The following is a 22675-nucleotide window of genomic DNA, read 5'->3' on the forward strand; positions in this document are numbered from 1 at the left end:
ATGAGTGACTTAAAAGCCTAACGGAACCTGAAAGTCAGTGAGTCTTAGGCCCCTAAATATTCAAGTCACTTTTGAAAATGGGACTTGAGCTCCAAAGTCATGTAGGTGCTTTTGAAAATGTTAATCTCTATGACCATGGGCAAGTCACTTCGCAAATCTGTGCTTCCATTTTCCATGTGTAACATTGGTTTAATAATATTTCTCTTTTACAGTACTATAACATTGGTAACAATCATAACAATTAGTTAAAGTTGGTAAATTATTTTTTCCACTTTTAGAGCCTGTGTCCTAGCAAATAGAAAGACATTTTATATTCACCAGTTCTCAAAACAGATATAAATGGTCTAAAAAACAACTGCAAGAGTTTGGTGTATTCACTGCAATAGTATAAACTAACAAGCACTGATCCATCCAGCAGTATCATCCAGACTATACACTGTAGGAACCAACCTTTATTCACACAGTATTTGTTTTGTTTTCTTTGTTCAGTTGATTGCTTGGATCCAACCTGCTCCAATCAAGGTGTTTGCTTGAATGGAGAATGTCTCTGTAGCCCAGGCTGGGGTGGCCTAAACTGTGAACTTCCCAGAGCCCAGTGTCCAGACCAATGTAGTGGCCATGGGACATACCTCTCTGACACAGGCCTCTGTAGCTGTGATCCTAACTGGATGGGTCCTGACTGCTCCGTTGGTAAGAAAAATATTTCTATTCTGCTTTGCAATAATCTGCAAAGTATAGTCCTGTTTACTATACTGATTAACATTTGAATATCAAATACAAGTTTAAAATACAAATTATTTACATGAGACTTACATTACTCTTTCAGCATCTGATCAGTGAACAGTTCGTTATACTCTAGTCATTATAAATTAGCAGCTACATGATAGATACTATACATTGTAGTGTTCTGAACACAGGACTGGGATCTAGGAAATACTGTGTTCCACTTCCCTATTCTGACACTGTGGCCTGTGGTAAGTCACTTCACCTCTTTGTGTCTCAGTGTCCCCATTCATAAACAACAGGGTTTTTACTAATAAGGAATAATTTTAAAATACTTTCAGAATTGTGATATCTATCAGGCCTTCTCTGCCCCAAACTGGAGGTGCCCTGATACGCACAACCTAGGAAATATTCACTATGGCCAGGGTACCAACAAGATATAGCCCTTCGATGGCCTAGATGGGCTAGTAAGAGAAAATAACCTATCAGGAGCCAACAGACGAGTTAAGAAAGCTTGCCTGCCTTATTTTAGGGGGAGTGCTGGGTGAAGCTAGTGTGGGAGCACTCCTGAGTGCTCTAGTCCAGCGGTTCTCAAACTTCAGCAACCCAAGGACCCCCATTTTAATTTAAACATTTTGGGGATCCCCAAATCCCCTACTCAGCCCCAGGTCCTACCCAACTCCACCCCTTCCCCCAAAGCCCCAGCCCCGCCCCACCTCTTCCCGCCGCCCGTTCACTCTATCTCCCCTCCCTCCCTCCGTCGCTCACTTTCCCCCCACCCTCACTCACTTTCACCAAGCTGGGGCAGGATGTGGGCTTTGGGGGTAGTTTGAGTGCAGGAGGGGATGCAGAGTGTGGGCTCTGGGGGGAGTTTGGGTGCAGGTGCAGGCTCTGGGAGGAAGTTTGGGTGTGGGCTCAGGGCTGGGGCAAGTGGTTGGGGTGGGTGTGAGGGGTGCAGGCTCTGGGAGGGAGTTTGGGTGTAGGAGGGGGTGGGGGCTGCAGGCTCTGGGAAGGGGTGGGGATGTGGACTCTGAGCTAGGGCAGTGGGTTGGGGTGCAGAGTGTGGTGCTTACCTCCGGCGGCTCTCTGGCAATGGCTTCTAGGTGGGGGAGCCAGGGGATCTCCGTGCACAGCCCCTTCCCACAGGCACCACCCTCGCAGCTCACATTGGCCGCAGTTCCCAGCCAATGGGAGCTACGGAGTCAGTGCTCGGGGTGGGGGCAGCACACGGAGACTCCCTGCCCCCCCCCCCCCACAGGGGCTGCAGGGATGTGCGGACTGCATCCGGGAGTGGTAGGGAGCCTGCCTTAGCCCCACTGCACTGATGGACTTTTAGTTCCTACAATCTCCCGGTTTGGCTTCAGTAGCCTCTGGGAGATAGAGCTGTTCCCTGGAGTGTAGGCGCTGGGAGAGACGGGGAGGAGTTGAGGGAGAGAGGGGAAGGAGTTGATCAGCAGGGCCTGTGGAACCCCTGGAGTACCCTTGGGAATCCCCAGGGGTCCGTGGACCCCAATTTGGAAACACTGCTCTAGTCTTTATCCAGAATCCCAGGGCCAGGTCAATGCCTTTGTTTAAAGTGCTGTAACCAAGCAGTTACCTTTTTTGGTTAGTTACTAATTAAAAGGTGCAGACTGCCAAATTCTAAGTTTGTTGTTTAACCATTTAAAAACTGGCACCTAGCTCACTGCAGAAGTTATCCCGTTCCAGTGGGCTGCCACAGATATGAACAGCCCATTGTCTGCTAGGTATATTTTCTGTTTTGCTTTGTGTTGCACATCATAAATACTACTTATTTATAGAAAATAATAGCAAAACCGTACTAAAATTAAGATTATTTTCTCCTCTTTAGCAGTTCAAATGGAAAAATCTAAGCAGCTGGTTTCACAGCAAGACTCTAAAAATGGTACTTTGAGGTGCACATTTGTTTTCCATCCATGTCCAGTTTAGTTAGCTGTCTTAAGTAAAGGCAAGATTATTCTAACTGCCAGCAGAGCTAACAGCATACCTGGTAAACGAATATCAAGTTGGGTCTTTCTGATTCATGTATCATCAACTGCCCTAAAAGTTCATCAATGAGCATTTAACTGGAAATTTCAGTGATGATGCGGAAAACAACAGTTAACTCTTCCACAACTGTCAAGTATCATAGAATCATAGAATCATAGAATATCAGGGTTGGAAGGGACCCCAGAAGGTCATCTAGTCCAACCCCCTGCTCAAAGCAGGACCAATTCCCAGTTAAATCATCCCAGCCAGGGCTTTGTCAAGCCTGACCTTAAAAACCTCTAAGGAAGGAGATTCTACCACCTCCCTAGGTAACGCATTCCAGTGTTTCACCACCCTCTTAGTGAAAAAGTTTTTCCTAATATCCAATCTAAACCTCCCCCACTGCAACTTGAGACCATTACTCCTCGTTCTGTCATCTGCTACCATTGAGAACAGTCTAGAGCCATCCTCTTTGGAACCCCCTTTCAGGTAGTTGAAAGCAGCTATCAAATCCCCCCTCATTCTTCTCTTCTGCAGGCTAAACAATCCCAGCTCCCTCAGCCTCTCCTCATAACTCATGTGTTCCAGTCCCCTAATCATTTTTGTTGCCCTTCGCTGGACTCTCTCCAATTTATCCACATCCTTCTTGAAGTGTGGGGCCCAAAACTGGACACAGTACTCCAGATGAGGCCTCACCAATGTCGAATAGAGGGGAACGATCACGTCCCTCGATCTGCTCACTATGCCCCTACTTATACATCCCAAAATGCCATTGGCCTTCTTGGCAACAAGGGCACACTGCTGACTCATATCCAGCTTCTCGTCCACTGTCACCCCTAGGTCCTTTTCTGCAGAACTGCTGCCTAGCCATTCGGTCCCTAGTCTGTAGCTGTGCATTGGGTTCTTCCGTCCTAAGTGCAGGACCCTGCACTTATCCTTATTGAACCTCATCAGATTCCTTTTGGCCCAATCTTCCAATTGGTCTAGGTCCTTCTGTATCCTATCCCTCCCCTCCAGCGTATCTACCACTCCTCCCAGTTTAGTATCATCCGCAAATTTGCTGAGAGTGCAATCCACACCATCCTCCAGATCATTTATGAAGATATTGAATAAAACCGGCCCCAGGACCGACCCTTGGGGCACTCCACTTGATACCGGCTGCCAACTAGACATGGAGCCATTGATCACTACCCGTTGAGCCCGACAATCTAGCCAGCTTTCTACCCACCTTATAGTGCATTCATCCAGCCCATACTTCCTTAACTTGCTGACAAGAATACTATGGGAGACCGTGTCAAAAGCTTTGCTAAAGTCAAGAAACAATACATCCACTGCTTTCCCTTCATCCACAGAACCAGTAATCTCATCATAAAAGGCGATTAGATTAGTCAGGCATGACCTTCCCTTGGTGAATCCATGCTGGCTGTTCCTGATCATTTTCCTCTCATGCAAGTGCTTCAGGATTGATTCTTTGAGGACCTGCTCCATGATTTTTCCAGGGACTGAGGTGAGGCTGACTGGCCTGTAGTTCCCAGGATCTTCCTTCTTCCCTTTTTTAAAGATTGGCACTACATTAGCCTTTTTCCAGTCATCCGGGACTTCCCCGGTTCGCCACGAGTTTTCAAAGATAATGGCCAGTGGCTCTGCAATCACAGCCGCCAATTCCTTCAGCACTCTCGGATGCAACTCGTCCGGCCCCATGGACTTGTGCACGTCCAGCTTTTCTAAATAGTCCCTAACCGCCTCTATCTCCACAGAGGGCTGGCCATCTCTTCTGCATTTTGTGATGCCCAGCGCAGCAGTCTGGGAGCTGACCTTGTTAGTGAAAACAGAGGCAAAAAAAGCATTGAGTACATTAGCTTTTTCCACATCCTCTGTCACTAGGTTGCCTCCCTCATTCAGTAAGGGGCCCACACATTCCTTGGCTTTCTTCTTGTTGCCAACATACCTGAAGAAACCCTTCTTGTTACTCTTGACATCTCTGGCTAGCTGCAGCTCCAGGTGCGATTTGGCCCTCCTGATAACATTCCTACATGCCCGAGCAATATTTTTATACTCTTCCCTGGTCATATGTCCAACCTTCCACTTCTTGTAAGCTTCTTTTTTATGTTTAAGATCCGCTAGGATTTCACCATTAAGCCAAGCTGGTCGCCTGCCATATTTACTATTTTTTCGACTCATCGGGATGGTTTGTCCCTGTAACCTCAACAGGGATTCCTTGAAATACAGCCAGCTCTCCTGGACTCCTTTCCCCTTCAAGTTAGTCCCCCAGGGGATCCTGGCCATCTGTTCCCTGAGGGAGTCGAAGTCTGCTTTCCTGAAGTCCAGGGTCCGTATCCTGCTGCTTACCTTTGTTCCCTGCGTCAGGATCCTGAACTCAACCAACTCATGGTCACTGCCTCCCAGATTCCCATCCACTTTTGCTTCCCCCACTAATTCTACCCGGTTTGTGAGCAGCAGGTCAAGAAAAGCACCCCCCCTAGTTGGCTCCTCTAGCACTTGCGCCAGGAAATTGTCCCCTACGCTTTCCAAAAACTTCCTGGATTGTCTATGCACCGCTGTATTGCTCTCCCAGCAGATATCAGGAAAATTAAAGTCACCCATGAGAATCAGGGCATGCGATCTAGTAGCTTCCGTGAGCTGCCGGAAGAAAGCCTCATCCACCTCATCCCCCTGGTCCGGTGGTCTATAGCAGACTCCCACCACTACATCACTCTTGTTGCACACACTTCTAAACTTAATCCAGAGACACTCAGGTTTTTCTGCAGTTTCGTACCGGAGCTCTGAGCAGTCATACTGCTCCCTATCAGGGGGTAGCCGTGTTAGTCTGTATCCCCAAAAATAACAAGGAGTCCAGTGGCACCTTAAAGACTAACAGATTTATTTGGGCATAAGCTTTTGTGGGCTAGAACCCACTTCATAACTGTCACTGTCCCAGAGTTGTAAAAGCTAGTGTGTGGGGGTGAGACTGAAAGACTCAGGGAATTGGCAATAGAATGCAGAGCCCCTCTCTTCCTAGTTACCAGTTCAAACCACTGTGAGTGACCCCAAATTGTTGTCATTCTTCATGGAATGAGTTTACATGGACCTCAGTCTAGTTCTTAGCAGTCAAACGTCCACTTCACACACCCATCACAGCTGCCACTAATTATTTCCCTTGTTGGCAATCACAGCAGGGCGATGTGAGGGTACCTGCAAAAAAAAAAAAAAAAAAAAGATCTACAGCAGTGTGTTTCAGATTCTGGGTCAAATGGGGCTCATGCTGCTGGGCTAAAAATGGCAGTGTACAGGAGGAGGGAGGATCTTGGAGCCTAGGTTCCAGCTCAGATGGGAACATCTACACTGCTATTTTTAGCATCATAGCGCAAGCCCAAGTCAATTGATCTGGGCTCTGAGACACGGTGCCATGGGGGGTGGTTACTGTATAGATAGAAAGAGCCCCTCAAAGCCAGGACAGAGGCATGTTGTTGGAGCAGCATGAAGAAGTTTATGTGCACCTGAATAGAAGAGACACTGTCTCTAGCACTGTCAGTCCTGCATTAAATTAGCAGCATGTGTTATTTTGGGCGATTTTTAATAAAAAGCAAAGTCTCATTTTGGTGGGCATATGAGCATGCCACACTCTGCATATAGTTTACAGAAACAAAGTGCCAATTCTAGTCACTTTTCACCACATGTTTAGTGACCCATTCCCAATCACAGTGCTCAGTTGTAATCCTAATTCTATTTTTTTCACCAGAAGTGTGTTCCGTAGACTGTGGCACGCACGGGGTGTGCATTGGCGGAACATGTCGCTGTGAAGAAGGCTGGACAGGAGTGGCCTGTGACCAGCGTGTGTGCCATCCCCGCTGCACGGAACACGGAACCTGTAAAGATGGGAAATGTGAATGCAGAGAGGGCTGGAATGGGGAGCACTGCACCATTGGTAGGCAAACGACAGGCACCGAAACAGGCACATATTGCTTTCTTTTCATAAATTGTAGAAACATAGTTACTATTGTGTATTGTAATAGGCTGTTCCTTTAAGGACCCTAGTGCTTCTAAACATCAGCTCAGCCTCTCAAAACCCAGGGTAAAATGCAGAGGAACTTAATTTGAAAGAGAAGGGGGAAAAAAAAACAACCTAATGGACATTAACAAGTAGAGATGTAACAAATGGTCCATCAAGGTATCATCAGAGCCAAGCTGTTTAAACTTAACTAAACATTTCTTTGTGTGAATAGCATCTTTTTTAATTTCCTGGTCTGGTGCATCAATGCTTCCCTGCTACTATATATCACATCCAAACCACATCACCACAATACCCACCAAGAGCAGGGGTCAAGCTGAGGGAGAATAAGTGCTCCTGTTGTTACAGAAATAGCTCCCTAACATTTTGCCCCGTTGTGCTGTGACAGTGGGCATGGTGTTTGCATATAGACAGTCACAGCATGGGAGGGTTTAGCCAGTACTATAGCATGCTGATGTACCCATTCCTAATAGCATGCTGCTTAGTATAGCATTGGCATCATGCAGAGTGCCGTGACTAACATGATTGCATCTCAACTGTGATACGTCACCCTGGGAAATTCCAAAAAAGATTTTATGTGTATATAACATAATTTCAAATTAAAACCACTTAAATGTTATTTCAACAGGAATGAGTTATTGTGGACTCAGTTCTTTATTTCACTCTCATAAAAATCAGGTAGTATAATGTTTATTCAAATTCTCTTAAAATGGCTGAAAATTGTATTTTCCCTCTGCTGTGAGCAAAACTGGGAAGAGAATATTTCTAACTGGGTCTATGTCTACTAAGAAATCTGAGGAAAACCACTATGGAACAGAAGAATCTGTATGCAAATTGAAAGAATATGCACTTTAGAGGCAGTGTGGTTTTCTCTTTGCAGTCAAATCTGTCCATTCCCCATATTATTTATTTGACTATCAAATTCTCTTTAAAAAGTCCAGTGAGTTAGAAACATAGATGAAATTATTTTAATTACCTTAAAAAAGACATTGATAAATTTACCAACAGAGAGGAAGCATGTGAATTGAAATTTTCATGGCAATTGTGGACCCTAATGGGACAGGCCTATTACTCGTGAATTGTTCTTTCTTAAACTAAAACTGTGGTCAAAATCTTGCACCCCTTGAGCTGCTTTTCTTTTAAGTTCCACCTTTGAATCTCTCTGGGTGTATAAACCTTTTGGGAAACGCATACAGATTGGATACCAAATATACACCCTTATAAATTAATTAATTAATTAAATGTGGCCTACATATTTTTAGGGCATATCATTTTACATTGTGGTGCTGTATGCTTCAGATATGGTATGATGATATAATAATTTAAATCAAAGATTTTGTGATTCAGCAGTTTGTCACCAACCTACATGCAGAGTGTTTTTTCTACTTTTGCCCTCTGCATCTATTGCCCCATTATCACATCTTCTGCCAAGATAATCAGGATATTTTATCACTGTGCTGTTTAATCTCACACTTTAAAAAAACCCAATAACGGTAATCCCTGCACTGTGTCAAAGTGTGCAGTAATTACCTTTTCCAAAAAGGTTTACCACCTTGCGCTGATTTTTTTTCGCTTTGTAATCTTTTGAAATATATTCCTATATTTTGATGTAATTGAAATCTACCTACTGTGCACACAAAAAGATGCCTATACTGGATTGCTTGATGATGTTTTGTGCTAAGTGTTACATGCACTAGTTAATATCCCAGATTATAAATAGGATAGGTGACCTGTGAGGGGAGATTTTATCTTTTGTTCCAGAGGTGTGAAATGTATACATTTTATTAATGTTATCAGCGTACATTACCAAAATTGTTCTCACAAGGAAGGAAAAGGTGTTTCTCCTGAGGAGAATAAGATGTCTTTATGCCACTTTTTCATTAGAAAAGCATGTGTTGAACTTTTGTCTATGCATCTGTAGCAGAGATGGGATTTGGGCAGAAGTGCAGTTCTGTAAATGTAATTATCTCATGTTTTAATATCAAACCTGTCTCTAGTATAAATAATGAGCTGTTTAGACATATAGATGCTAATATGCGAATTCTTGTGACTGTGCTTGGAACGTAAAGGAATTTCATATCTCTGTCATTAGCCTAAACTGATCTCACAGCAGCAAAGAAAGCGTTGTCACTGAATTCAATAGAGAGTGAGATAACAGTATTTTCCCACTGTTTTTATTTTTAGCATAGTGATTTACCACTTTTTTAAAGGAAACTCTCATCAACATATATAATTTGGGAGGAAAATATGTTATTTCTTTCTTTGTAAATATTAGAGTTGGGGGGCAGATATGCACTGAGAATGGGCTTTCGGGGTAGATGAATTAAGATAAATGCTCTCTTTTGTGGGGAAATGGAGGATCTGAAACACACTCAAATATTTTTTCTTCCGCTGGAGTTCCTTTAGGAATAGATCACACTGTACTAATGTGGCAGTGGAAAGGTGACAGCTGTTGCGAGCTGGAGGTGTTCACACTGACTCGGAAAATTTTACTTTATTTGATGCCGAATTATTCTTTTCCAGAAATCAGAACATATTTTAAGCATTCTGTGTGACATTACAGCTCAGACTGTTACAAGCTAACTTTCCCTCTGGCTAAATTATACAAAAAGGGTGGTTTCTTCCTTTATTATTGCATTCTAACAAGGGAAATCTGAAAAGTCTCCAAAAACCCTAGTGTTAGCTCATTGGAAAATATGTTTTAAATCCAGATCAACAGTTTTCTGAATATAGCAGTAGAGCTAAAGTATAAAAACAGAAGAACGTTAGTTCAAAAGAGAAGTTGCACACAGACTTTGTAAATACACATGCATCGGTGATCTATGAAAGAGAGAGGACAAGTGGCTAACCCTATATAACTGGTGTGTGTATCAAAGTAAAGCTCTACATGTGACCTCATACTTCACTTTCCTACTTTAGTTAGTTAGGGAGAAAAATAGCTTACTGTGAGCCGATGATAAAGAAAATGAATCTTTTACCCAAGGTAAAAAAGACATGTTCTATGATGTGGTTATTAAGTGATTGTAATCATGGATGAGGTTATAACCAAACAGTAGGGAAAAATCTAGATAAGGAAGAAAATAAATTACTCCAGAATTAATAAACAGCAAAAGACCAGGTACAACAGTAACTAAATCCTGGACCAATTTCATGTATGAATTTTATGATGGGAGATTTTCTTTCTTGCTGTTGAAACAAGTGTATTGAAAATAGTTGAATTAGTCCCATCAAAAACGAGACATTAATAGTTAGAACTATTGCTTATTACTAGAGTGTAGAAATCCATTTCTCTCAGAGAGAGACATTGTGATGGTAGGCAAAGGAAAGTACAATATGTGCAGAAACCTGAATGAATAGCCAGAAGCAAATGCATTTGCTCCAGTCCATCACTTGGAAAATGTCTGTCCATCTGCAATTCACATTTGAACAGAACTGAGCGTGAAATCCTAGCTCTGTTGAAGTTAACTGCAAAACTCCCATTGACTTCAGTGGGGCCAGGATTTCATCCTGAGCATTGTGCAGTCCAAGAATGAAATTTAATCAGACAACAAAGTTATGGCAGCCTATGTTTTGTGGTATAAGTAAGATTTGCCCCCCTTGAACAGGAGAGGAGGCAACAATGTTGCCTTTGTGTCACTATTTCCTACCCTTCAAAACTCCTTTCTCATTTGCCTCACCTGCTACATTATATGTAGTTTAGACTCAGTCTGAGTGGATCAACACTTCCTTTCACTCACTAGCAGCAGACAGCAGTGGCAGTGGTCAAAGATATTTGATATTATAGACATTCTGATGTACCTGGGTCAAGTTGGCTAATACAATTTTTGTTCCTTTGATCATTTTAATGCTGGTGAAATGTGCCACCTTTGTGTAACCTGGAGATTGAGGGTATGTCCACACTGCAATTAAAAACCCGTGGCTGGCCCATGCCAGCTGGCTTGGCTTGCAGGGCTGCTTAATTGTGGTGTAGACATCTGGGCTCGGGCTGTAGGACCCTGTGAGGTGGGAGGGTCCCAGAGCTTAGGCTGCAACCTGAGCTGGGAAGCCTACACCACAATTAAACAGCCCCGCAGCCTGAGCCCCATGGGCCTGGGTCAGCTATCACGGGCCAGCTGCAGTTATCTAACTGCAGTGTAGATGTACCCTGAAGACTTCCATTAACCTACACACTGGGCACAGCACAAGTAGTTCAAGCTTCCTCACAGTGCCCTGCCAATATGCCTCAATGCCATCCTGGAGATTCCATCCCCAGGAATAAGAATCAAATTCCATCTCCTTCCTCACTGAGTCCTTGGCCTCTCTACTAAGTGTGCCAATAAGTGTGAAGTGCTTCAGGGTGATAAACTTATCTCTAAGTAACAGAATTTGGAAAGAGACATTCCTTGGAGGCAGGTTATTTTGTAATTGCCCTTTGTAGGGTTTCTTATATCTTCCTCCGAAGCATCTGGTACTGGCAATTGTTGGAAATGGAACACAGGACCTAGATGGATCACTAGTGTGATCCAATATGGCAGTCTGTAAGTTCCAATGTTCATTAGTGCCATGTGGTGGTTTGGTGTTGTAGACATCTGCCCACTCAACACTAAAATGAGACGCCATACCTCCAATTCTTTCAATATAGCCCATATGACAGCCATCAAAAGGCAGTTACTTTCAGACATTGCCAATATGGGCTGGATTTAGACCAAGAAAGTAAAAGACTTGGGTTCTCTCTTGAAGCATCCACTCCCCCAGGTCTGAGTACTAAATAGGAAGTAAGCTACCTTGATTTTTGACAGAGATTTGAAGAGGTCAGTTGTACAGACTGTATTGAGAACTGGTTTCTCTGGAGAGGGAAGAGTGCCATCATCAAGAATATTGCTTCATATTTATTTTTTCATTTTTGTATAATATAAATCAATAATCAATAAAACCATACCTTTGTGGTTGTCTTCCAACACAGCAGGACAGTTTTGTCTCCTCTGAATATTCTTTGTAGCAAAGAACTTTTTTTTTTCTTTTACTGATTTTCTTAAATTACAACAATAGTGATACAAAGAAAAGATAATTTGCAGGAGAGATGGAAGGCAGCATATGAGAGGAGATAGCGGAAAGGCACTATATCTGACAAAAACAAGCCGTGTTGAGGGAGGCAGCTACATGAATTAGACATTTTCTTTTATATGTTTCTAACCATTTAAATCTGATCTATAACAGAAAAAATGTGTCACTTGTTAAGGCAGGATATAAGTTTATATTTACTGCCTGGAACTAATCAGCCAAGTTTCTCTAACGACTATAGGGTTTTAGATTCTTTGCTCTGTGGGGTTGAGGACCAGCTCTTTCTCTTTGTGCTTGGAAAGTACATAGCAATTTGAGCTACAGCCACAATTTATTATCTTAATAAAAAATAAGGAAGTATGTGTGAGCCAAAAGCTTGTATGCAGACATGCCCAAATGTTAGAGACATTCACATCTGGTTTAGCACTTAGAAATTCAGATTCATTTGTATTTATTGTCCTACCATCTTGATACCCAGTAGCAGACCTTTTGCCTAGATACAATACCATAGAGTTGTGATGGAGTTTTTGTTGAAGTTGTGTTACACTTTATTTTTGAGTATCACAGCTTGGACCTCCTCACCACTTCCCATCCCCAGCAAAGCAGAAAAATGGCAGGGATGAGATGAAGAAAGTTGAGGGATTATCACAGATTCAATGCAAATAATTTACATTTTGATTTTATGCTTGCAAACTTTGATGGTTTCAGAGTGAAGAAGTTGCACCTTCCCCTATAAAAATTTTACAGAAGTTTTACTCTGTGTTGGTATGTAAACAGTAATTTCAAGATTGATCTTGACCTGTTTATTGTTATTTTTATTACATTTATAAAGAGAGCTCTGTTACTTTGCATGGTGCTTTACAGAGATTCTTAAAAAACCATGGTCTCCTCCCCAAAAGAGCTTAAAAATTACATCAAACAAATAGAGAAACTGAAGTTTATAGACCCTGGAAGGAGTAGGAAAAGAAATGATCAGTTCTAGCCCAATCTACATATACAGACTAGGCATCCCATTGAATGGCCTGAAACCTCTGCTAAGTTCAAGTGGTTTAAGTAAAAGATGATATACAGTGATTTCAGACACTTTTAGAATCAAAATAGCTTGTTACTTTTTCAACCTAATTTCATAGAAGTTCTTTTAATTAAGAAAATATTTACTGTGTAGGAGCTATAGCTGAGACTCCCTGATATGTCAGGAGTTAAAACTATAAGATATATAATATTTTATAACCCAACAGATATAGACATTGCCATACTGGATCAGACCATTGGTCTATCGAGAATAGTATCCAGATGCTCTCGAGAAAGGTTCAGGAAACCTGTAAGTGAGTCATTATGTACACATCTGCCCAGAGGGGAAGCTTCTTCCTTAATTCCTTCATTTATGTCTTGGAGCATGAAGTTTGTATCCCTTTCAAATATTTTTTTTAATCTTATTAATGTAACTGTGGATGCTCTCATCCCCCATCTTTTCTGCAACCTGCTAAACTCTTAACTTCCATGATATCTGATAGCCAGGAGTTCCCCAAACTAATTGTGCACTGTGTAAAAAAAATTTCCTATTTCCAAACTCACTCTAAGCTCTGCTTCTGCTTTGTAGGTCTTTTCACAGTTCCACACGAGGAATTAAAGTATTATTTGTTAATTTTATATCTGATACATGAGTAAACTTTTCCCAACAATTTCTGCAGGATGAGATTATCGGAACCTAGCATATGCATCCTATAATTCCATCCTAGCTAAATAGGACAATATATTTGCTTCCAAATATATAATCCGTTGTGTACAGATTTTCACATAGGGATGGTGGTTTCAGTATCAGGGAATTTGAGAACAACAATTACTTTTGATATGTCAGTCTCAAGAGGAACAGTTGTGGGGGATATATTTTGGCTAAAAAGCAAGCTACTCCAATAGGAACAGCTCTTTTGTTTATGCTCCTTAGTGAGGGACTCCTGTTTAAAAAAAAAATGGAACCTGCTGCTGAGCTACATCAGGCCACTCAAATGGCTTACTTTTCCTCCTTGTGTCGCATATAGTCACAACAGGGCATTATTTCTTCTTTTTCTAAGTCAAAAAAGCTAATTGTATTTTCAGCTAAGCACCCTACATTTTGCCCAGGACTTCAAAGATGCTCCCAACAGATTCTTGTAAATAGCTTCCCAACTTAAATCATGGTATTTCTTTCCTTTGGAGGGGCTTCTGTGTGGGTCATATTGATTTCTGGCCAATTCTTGAACTCTCGCAAAACCAAAAAATAAATAGGATCGATCAAGCTGCTATCTAACTAGCGCAAGGGCAAAAGCTGATTTTGCTGTTCTTAGGAGTATTCACAGCACCAGCCACCCCAATGTTCCAAAGATGATGTTTTCTGTGTTATTTTGTACCCTGTGGTGTCAAGTACAGGTTTCAGCAAGTGAGTGAATTACATGATATTGCTGGATACAAAATAACAGACATTTGAACAGTTGTGAGGGGTCAGTGGTGGGTGGCATCAGGATAGGCATTGTAGTATTTCTAAAAAGAGCTTGGAGAACATTTTTATTTTACTTACACAAAAAGTTAAACATTAAAACAACATAGTAATCAAAGCACAAGAGGGAACCATATTTGACTGCTTAATTGAGGGATCTCATTTGATGTGTTCTAAAATGAACATGTTCATATTCTTGAACCACTTATAGCCCGACAACTCCTATACCTCTAGGGTCGGATGAGTAACTAGGTGCCTAAAGATGCATGTCAACTGGGATTTACAAAAGATCCCAACCAGGTTAGGCGCCTAACCCCCATTGAAAGTCATTGTGCCTAACTCACTTAGGTAGTTGTGCAAGTCCCACTAGGCGCTTATTCGCATCTTGAGGCACCTGAAAATCATTGTAAATCTAGCCCTGAATCCTCATGTCGGTGGCCCAAAGAACATATGTACTATAGTTATTCCCAGTGCTCTTCTATTAACTAGAGATAGAGAAATTTCAACAGAACCAATAGTCTGTCAGAATGTGCAGTTCCATCAAAATCGAAATGCTTGGTGAAACTGGGTCCATTTCACTGGATTTTTTTTTTTGGAAGAAAACCAAGTGAAGGAAAGTTCCAACAATGTCACAATCTCCCATTTTAACATTTCTGGAACAAAATGTTTCAACTTTTCATTTTGAAATGACTTTTTATTTTTTAATTTTTTTTAATTTTGTTTTATATTGTACATTATGATACTAATAAATTCAAAATAGAAATAAACATTTTTTCTGAAACAATGTAAAATTGACCCAAAATGAAAAAAAAATTATTTCTCTTCATGGAGAATTTTTGATATTTTTGCTCCATTTCAGAATGAAGCCAAACTACAAAATATCAAACTAAATCACAAAATGGAACTTCCATCCTCTACACAGCTCTACGGTTAATCCTGTGCTCAGTTGATGGGTGTACATGTATTTTGGTATGCTCTGGAGTGGGCTTTGCAGTCTTGTTACAACATGTCCCAGTAGCGCAGATTCGCATATAGAGCAGTCACCGCGATGGAACCCAACTTTAAACATTTTAATTGGGATCCATGGTAACGCAGCCCTAGCTATAACACGGTACTGCACATGGATCCCGAACCCCGTGGTCTAGCGAGAGTCCGGTGTATTATGCCCAGAGAGAGGCACTGTCAAACCAGACAGCAGAGCTATTGCTGTGCAATAGGCAGCACAGGTCATTATTATATTGTGTAGTGTTTGTGTTTTAGACTGATCTGAGTGAGTTTCTTCTCTCCATAAGCACAGAACCTGGCCCTGCCACAAATTCTGTTGTAAAATGGAATGAGTATTAGAAACAAAAGCCCAGAGGCAAACATTTTAGCTCCACATATTCAGCATTCTAGATATGTTTTTCTACTGAATTTTGTCTCTTAAGTCTTATTCCTGAATTGTTTCAAATTGAAAATAAAGAGTAATGGAATATGTGCTCCTAAATGATGATGTCACCCCTAGAATTTTCCTGATTGGACAATACACCAAAAAGCTGGGGGGGGACGGGGACAAAACACCACCACCACCAATGTCAGAAAGGAAATTAAAAACAGAAGCAGTCTCCCTAAGAACTCCAAACTGGGGGTATCACTTCAGGAATTTGCTGCATGCTCTAGTTATACTTTATTTTCCTTTCAAAATTTCTTTCAATAATCAACTTTCCTTTGGTAGCACAACTGGCTACTGTCCATGGTTCTGAATAGAAACTTCATTAGGGATGAAATATACAAACAGTGCAGAGTTCCCACACATAGCCCATTGCACAAAGCTTTGATCCCCATGTTAAGGCACTGATATGGGGTTAACTGGTGAACGGGGGGGCTTGTACTACAGGCCATCTGCACTGTGGTGAATTTCATTCTCTGGCATTCTAATTCAGTAAAGCTTTTGCAAAGTTGCTGTCTCCCACCTCTTTTCTCTCGTCCCATCCCTATCTTGATCCACTCCCAAAACCTAATCTGCATGTTAGGGCAACCCTACCTCTTTCTATAATTTTAAATCTATTTTATTTTTATTGTGATTATATACAAATATAAACATAAGTGAAGCACCCTCTCAGTTAGAAATCTGTACAGATTATTATTTGTTCAGATAAATTAATAATATAAAGATACAGATGAGTGTGAGGTTCCAAGTTTGCATTCAGGTCTGAACTTTTTCTCACAGTTCAGGGATGTTCTGATTTGAGGTTTTGATTCATCTCTAATAAACACTTAAGGATAACAGTTTATGCATGGTGCAGGTAAAGCAGCCTGTTAATTATGGAAGAAATGGAGGGTTTGTTAATCTCACTTGGGATGCTGTTGTTAACAATGGGTTATGTAAACTAATTGTTTAGATTTAATCATCTTCAGCGTACACTTTGGACCATAACATTTTCCATAGTATCAGTTTGTGCCTGACTGACCAAAGCAAGGCAACTCAGTGTATGAATACATGCACATCCAAACCTATGCAGGGTGGATTTAAGCATAAGACCAGAAACTGACTGATTCCTCACTGCAGTTTACAATGTTGGTATTTGTCAGCCAAATTTATAGAAACCTGAGAGGACACTAGGACATGAGTTGCTGAGGTTACTGCACAGCACTCAACTTCATTCCCACTTCTCATTCAGCAACAGAAATGGAGCAGGGGGTGACTAACACTCCAGTACCCCCTTGGCAGTCTTTCAAGTCTGAAAGCTGACCCTGAGCACTGGGTACAAAACATCCAAGCAGAATAGGTAAATGGGCAGTTAGCAACTCAATGCAGAAGTTGCATGTTTTTCATGTGAAAGCAGTAACTTTTATGTTCACAGACAACACAATGTCTGATGAATCATTCACATAAATCTTACCAAACGTTCGGCAGATCAGTCATGTGCTGTCTCTTTATCCAACCAAAGCTGTGCCCCCACTCATCCTAGTAACCTAGGGTGACCAGACATCCCATTTTTAAAGACATCCCAGACCCGTACTTAAGCCCTCCTGCAGGTGTCCAGACTTTTTCTTTAAAATCGGGAAATTGTCCCATATTTTCTGTCTCCCTCCATCAGTACTGGTGGGTCCTTCTGCTGGCCAGATCCCTGCTCATCAGCCGCCCGCCCAGCAGCAATGAATGGAGGGTCCACAGGCAGACGATGGGGGTGGCTGTGCAAAGCCGATGGCAGGGCGAAGATGCAACGCGCAGGGCTGGCTGCTCCTGCTGTCGGTCCATCAGCACAGCTCCTGCTGCCTGTCAGTTCTTGGCCAGCAGGGCTCCATCCCCTGTCCCATTTGCAACTGGTGCTGGCTGCACGCTGTGGTGGCTGGTGAGTGTGAGCAGGTGGCAGCTGGTCACGTGTTGCCTCTGCTGCCCACCCATCCGCCCTTTACATGCTCCGCCTCTCGCTGTCCTCTCCCTGCTTTGCCCCTTAACCCCCCCCCCCCCCCCCCCCGCAGCCCTGCTGCTCATCCCTATCCTCTCAGCACTGTGCGGAGAACCAGCCCCTGGTCCGAGTGCTCAGCCCACCAACAGCTTGGCCAGTAGCTCCTTCCTTTCTCCCCCGCCCCCAGGCTCTGGCTGGGCTGGTGCCCTGGGAAAGCCCCAAACCCTCCAGCCTGGGATGCTGGCCAAGAGGAGCCGAGCCCTGCACGTGCAAAAGCCCCGCACAGCACTAGCACAGGAATCCTCTCTGCCCCTCAGCTGAGCTCTGGAGTGGCAGAGGGAAAGCAGTTTCCAGCCTGTTCACACCCTGGCCCTGTAGGCTCCACAGCAGCCCCAGACAGGGGCTTATCACCCTCTTCACCTGCCCCCGCACCCTAGGTCCTGCCCCCAGGGAGCACAAGGATGCTCCATCTCCGAGGCATCTTCCCCTGTTTAGCAACCTCTCTGGCTGGGTTTGCTGAAGGCCCTGAAGCCAGGTTCCCTGGGCCCTGGTGCACAATGCATCCTTAGGGCTTAATCCCTTCCTGCCCACAGTGAGGCGGCTGGGTTATGTCTGTGGCCAGCAGCAGCCTGGAGGTGTTAGCTGCCTTTCGACACTGTGTGGGCAGGAAGGGACAAAGTAGGGGGTAAGGTGAGAGATGAGCTCTGCAAAGACACAGGCCAGGTCATCCCTTCCCCGCCCCCCCCCCCCCCGCCTCCTTCCTTGCGGCTGAAAGCAGCTCCCGTCCCGTCTCTTCATTCCTGCACAGTGCCGAAAGGCTGCTGCTGGCCACATTCTGGTGTGAACCCCGGCAGAAACCTGGGGCGAGGGGTATGTGACCATGTGTGCCCCCCCACATGTTGCCTCGGGAAGACGTGGTGCCAGGTACCAGGAGAGGCGGGTCCCGGGGGCCCAGCCAGGCATGGAGGGTGGAGAGCGTTGCGCAGGGAGGATCAGTGACTGGATCAGTCAGTCACCCTCCCTGTGTGAGAGAGGTGTGTGTGTGTGTTTCACCCCTCCCCTTGTGAATCCTAAAACCTTAAAGATAAGAAGGTAAATAAAAAGAATCCAACTACGCAGTGTTTCTTTTTAAAAGGGGCTCAGTCAACTTGATGTTAATTTGAATGTTTGTACTGCATTGCCATTGAACTCGCTTAAATACGAGTAATTTTACCAGGTATCCCATATTCAGCATAAGGAAATATGGTCAGCCTATAGTAAACTTAAAAGTGACTTTTATTTCTTCCACTTTCCAATGAGCCAGCTCCATGGAGCATGACCTATCTGTAACATCTGGGATTCATTGCCTCTTGTTATGTTGTCTCATTGCTTATCAGGAGCCATGCAGTGAATCCCAGATGTTCAACTAGGAGACAGGCACTGCATTTTCTCTAACACTGTTTGCTTAACAATACCTAAATCTTACCTGAGCTCACCCCTCATATTGTATTCCATTACACAATGCATATTAAAAGACTTTGGGTTCATTGCAGTCTGTAAATAGGGAACTATAATTTTGAAAAACTGCCAATCAGAGTCAGGGTTTATGGCTTTTCTCCTAATCCCATTGTATCTTTAGTTTCTATTCAATGTCTTTAACAGTCCAATGCAGAGTAGCTCGCATCAGCAGTCTGTGGCATGCTTTTTATATGCCATAAAGTAAGCTAGCATGCACAATAGCAGCAAGTAGAGGGTTAAGACTTTCTTCCTAAGCATTCGTGGGGTGACTAGCCTGAAATGAATTATAGGAGCTGATAGAGTTAAAAGTTAAAAAATAACCCACACTTTTAATAAATCATGTTTATATATTTTCCTTGTTAGCTTCATAAAGTAAAGGTCTGTCTATGTTGTATTCATTCCAGTTAGTTATAATGGTGGAAAAGATATTTGTTTTGGAATATGTTAAATAAGTAAAAGCATTAGTGAATATTACAAGTGGGTAAACTGCATGATAAATCTTAAATACATACATTTTAATTTGCCTCAAAAGAGTTAATTGTTCAGATGATTGAAAGCTGTGAGCTAGTGAATTGCAGTTGTTCAGAATGTAGTCGCAGTCCTAAAGATTAGAAGAAGAAACAGCACAATTAGCACTAAAGTGACAGGCCTTTTCCAGAGTGGTCTTATCTCTAAAGATATAAATGGGATGGTGCAATCAGGATCATGGTAAGCAGTATTGCTTTTGTTAAAAACAAAAAACAAAAGTGAGTTTATTACAAAAAGTATTGTCAGGTTGTCTTTTTTATTCATCTGGGGAAAATGCTTTAAAAATTAGGAGTAACTATCCTACGAGCTTAGTAATAACACTTTTATTTATTTTTCTCTTACATGCTGGTGATTTATTGATCAGAAAGGTCATTCTGCATCAAAACCCAGTGATCTCCAATTGTTAGGAATCAGAGGTGATTGCTAAATTCTTTGTGGAGTGAGTCCCACAAGGATAGCAATGATGTTATTTTTGTAAATTCAGTATACACAAACACAAAAACCCTAAATGTCACAGATGATTTAATTCGTACACAGCCAAAGAGACATCAGTACAGATGAGAGAACTGGCTTTTTGTTTTAACCATTGGGGAGTACCTGAAAGTAGAACTAGGTTCCTTTAGCATGTTGCCATCAACTTTTCAGCACATTTTGAATATTAACTGATCTGACCTCTTTTGCTTTCCATTTAATGAAGCAAGGCAAAATGTGTATCTGTTAGGTTACAGACCAATTCCCTCTGGAAGTTGATGGGGAAATTAGCATAGAGACTTACAGTGCCAGGCAGTGTGTCTAGAATTAAACAGAAAACAAACAAAAAAGTTACCCTGTTTTGCTTTTAAATTACGTAATCACTTACTTTTAAACAAGAAAAGCTATAATTTATTATTGAGAGCAGTAAGCCAGGGCACGTTCCGTGATCATTATTTGCTGGTGAAAACATAAAGCACAACATAACAAAAAAGTGATTCTAACTATATTCCCTGCAGACTTTTAGTTAGACATCTAATAATGGTATGGGGGGAGCAATAGCAGTATGCTTTTTCTGTTCTTGTTTTCAGTGAATTCTAACAGATGCCATAGATTTCAGAGTCAGAATCACACCGTCTTTCAGGAGTTCATTAGAAATGGGTAAAGTAAATGCAGGTTGACATTCCTTCCCAGGCACCATTATTAATTGATGGTACAGTTAGAAAAAAAAACTATAGAGACATAGATTTTAGATCCATGGCATCTCTTTATGGGTTTCATTGGAAACCTGAAAAAAAATTGCATTTGCCTCTCTTGGATCATTAGTAATTGATTCATTACTTTGAAGCCAATCAATACATATTCTGGTTGTGTCCGTTCAAGATAGAACCTACTCTGCCAAAATACAAATAGGCAGAAATACATCAGATCTGCCAAAAAAAAAAAAAGAAATGTACTTAGGGACCTGGTTATTAGAATCAAGGACAATTTGAGTTTGTGAAAGTTGAAAGGGCAATGTTTGCTGAAGGGAGATTCCAGACAAGTAGTATTTTGTGAAAAACTATGAACTTGTGAATCAAGTGCTACCATCTGTAAATTATCCCTTTACAGAGTGGGTTCTGGACCAGCAAATCCAGCTAATGAATATCCTTCTGTGTTATGACTGCACATATTGCTGAAAAGCTGAAGGGGAAATGAGAAACCTATCAAAATCTGTACTGATTTTTAAGCATTAGCTTGCTGTATCAGCCTTTGCTTAATTCAAACAGAGGGCAGCTGCATGAGTTATCAGTTTATGGGTTTTCATCAGAATCTTTTGTCAACTTATTTTATAATAATTTTGCTTCCTTATATGTTGAAGGAGAAAGATCAATGAGTGAACTGAAACCTTTAACTTCTAACAGTAGTTTATATCCATTTGCTACACAATTTAATTACATAAAGATAGCAGTCAGGTGCCAAACTCTGTGGATATACTTAAATGACTCTCATAATTGTTAATACTTTCTACAGTAGGTGAAATTTAGTTAAATCAAATGAAGGTGGCAGATCATTAAAACCTGATATTTTTCCCATTCTTTTTCATCTTTTAATCCCCTATATAGAAAGCAACATGTTCTATTGAATAACACTAATTAATTAAAGTCCATCTTCTTTACGCAATGTATTTTTGGTTATTATGAAAACCTGAAGATTCTTATACTTTAATTGTAAAGGGATTGCTGCTTGGACATTTCTACGTGTGAAAAACTGACTCTTTGAAATTTTATGTATGGGGAACTGGAGGGACATAAATGCTCCTTTCACTTCAGAATGTTCCCTACGCCTCCAATTTTATTATAGACATGCTGTTTGCCCTCCTATAGTTAGTGCTGTGTCAGCATTTCCATTAAAAAACCCTGTATTTTTGGAGTTTACAAACAAGGACTCATATCATTGCCGTTGATTTTTTCAAGCAGACCTCCCCATTGAGATCTATGGGGTACTCTGCTTAAAAATCAGTGCCATGATATAGCCCAAGGTTTAAAATTTTGTGCTCCAGGATAAAACTCACCATTCTAGACCTTCACCCAGGAACAAATTAGTTTATAAAATAAAAGGAAAAAAATTGTTCAGTTGTTCCCAACTTATAACAGGACAAAAGGGAAGGTGTTCTTTATCCAAGTGCTTCAGATTTTTGTTCTCATTCAGCTCAAGAACATTGTTTTGCTGAAGGAAACTTCATTTGGGGTTACTGGTCCCACACATGGACTCATTTGCATTGCCTGGTGGAGGAAATAATTAAAATGAATATCTTTTGTTTCATTGAAAATGAAAAGCAACTATGCATGTTGAAAAATTTGCTAAAGCATATATAGCTTATGGATTTCTACATTGACCGGAAAGACAGTCCTAGCTCATAAAACAGCTGTGACAATCTTTCCAGGTAATGATACCCAGATTAAGAAGGATTTCTGCAAGCAGACCATAACCATTCAAAGAAGCTATTACAGTCATTGAGTAAGTAATATGCACATGGAAATATATTCCCAAATATGTATTTACTTCAGAGTCTGA

The 22675-nt window shown here is 41.8% G+C and overlaps 1 protein-coding gene across 5 annotated transcripts in view; it reads left to right on the plus strand.

The window, feature by feature from the left end:
• TENM2 (teneurin transmembrane protein 2) overlaps nt 1–22675 on the plus strand; it is a 1082146-nt gene that overhangs the window by 958627 nt on the left and 100844 nt on the right. For 4 of the 5 annotated variants that reach the window (XM_073355925.1, XM_073355933.1, XM_073355934.1 and 1 more), the window contains 2 exons: nt 490–690; nt 6449–6661. In XM_073355925.1, coding sequence (XP_073212026.1) covers nt 490–690; nt 6449–6661 — 414 coding nt within the window. The remainder of the gene's footprint in view (nt 1–489; nt 691–6448; nt 6662–22675) is intronic. The other variant, XM_073355928.1, reaches the window with a different exon arrangement.

This window comes from Lepidochelys kempii, chromosome 8 (assembly GCF_965140285.1).
Source record: "Lepidochelys kempii isolate rLepKem1 chromosome 8, rLepKem1.hap1, whole genome shotgun sequence".
Taxonomy (NCBI): Eukaryota; Metazoa; Chordata; order Testudines; family Cheloniidae; genus Lepidochelys; species Lepidochelys kempii.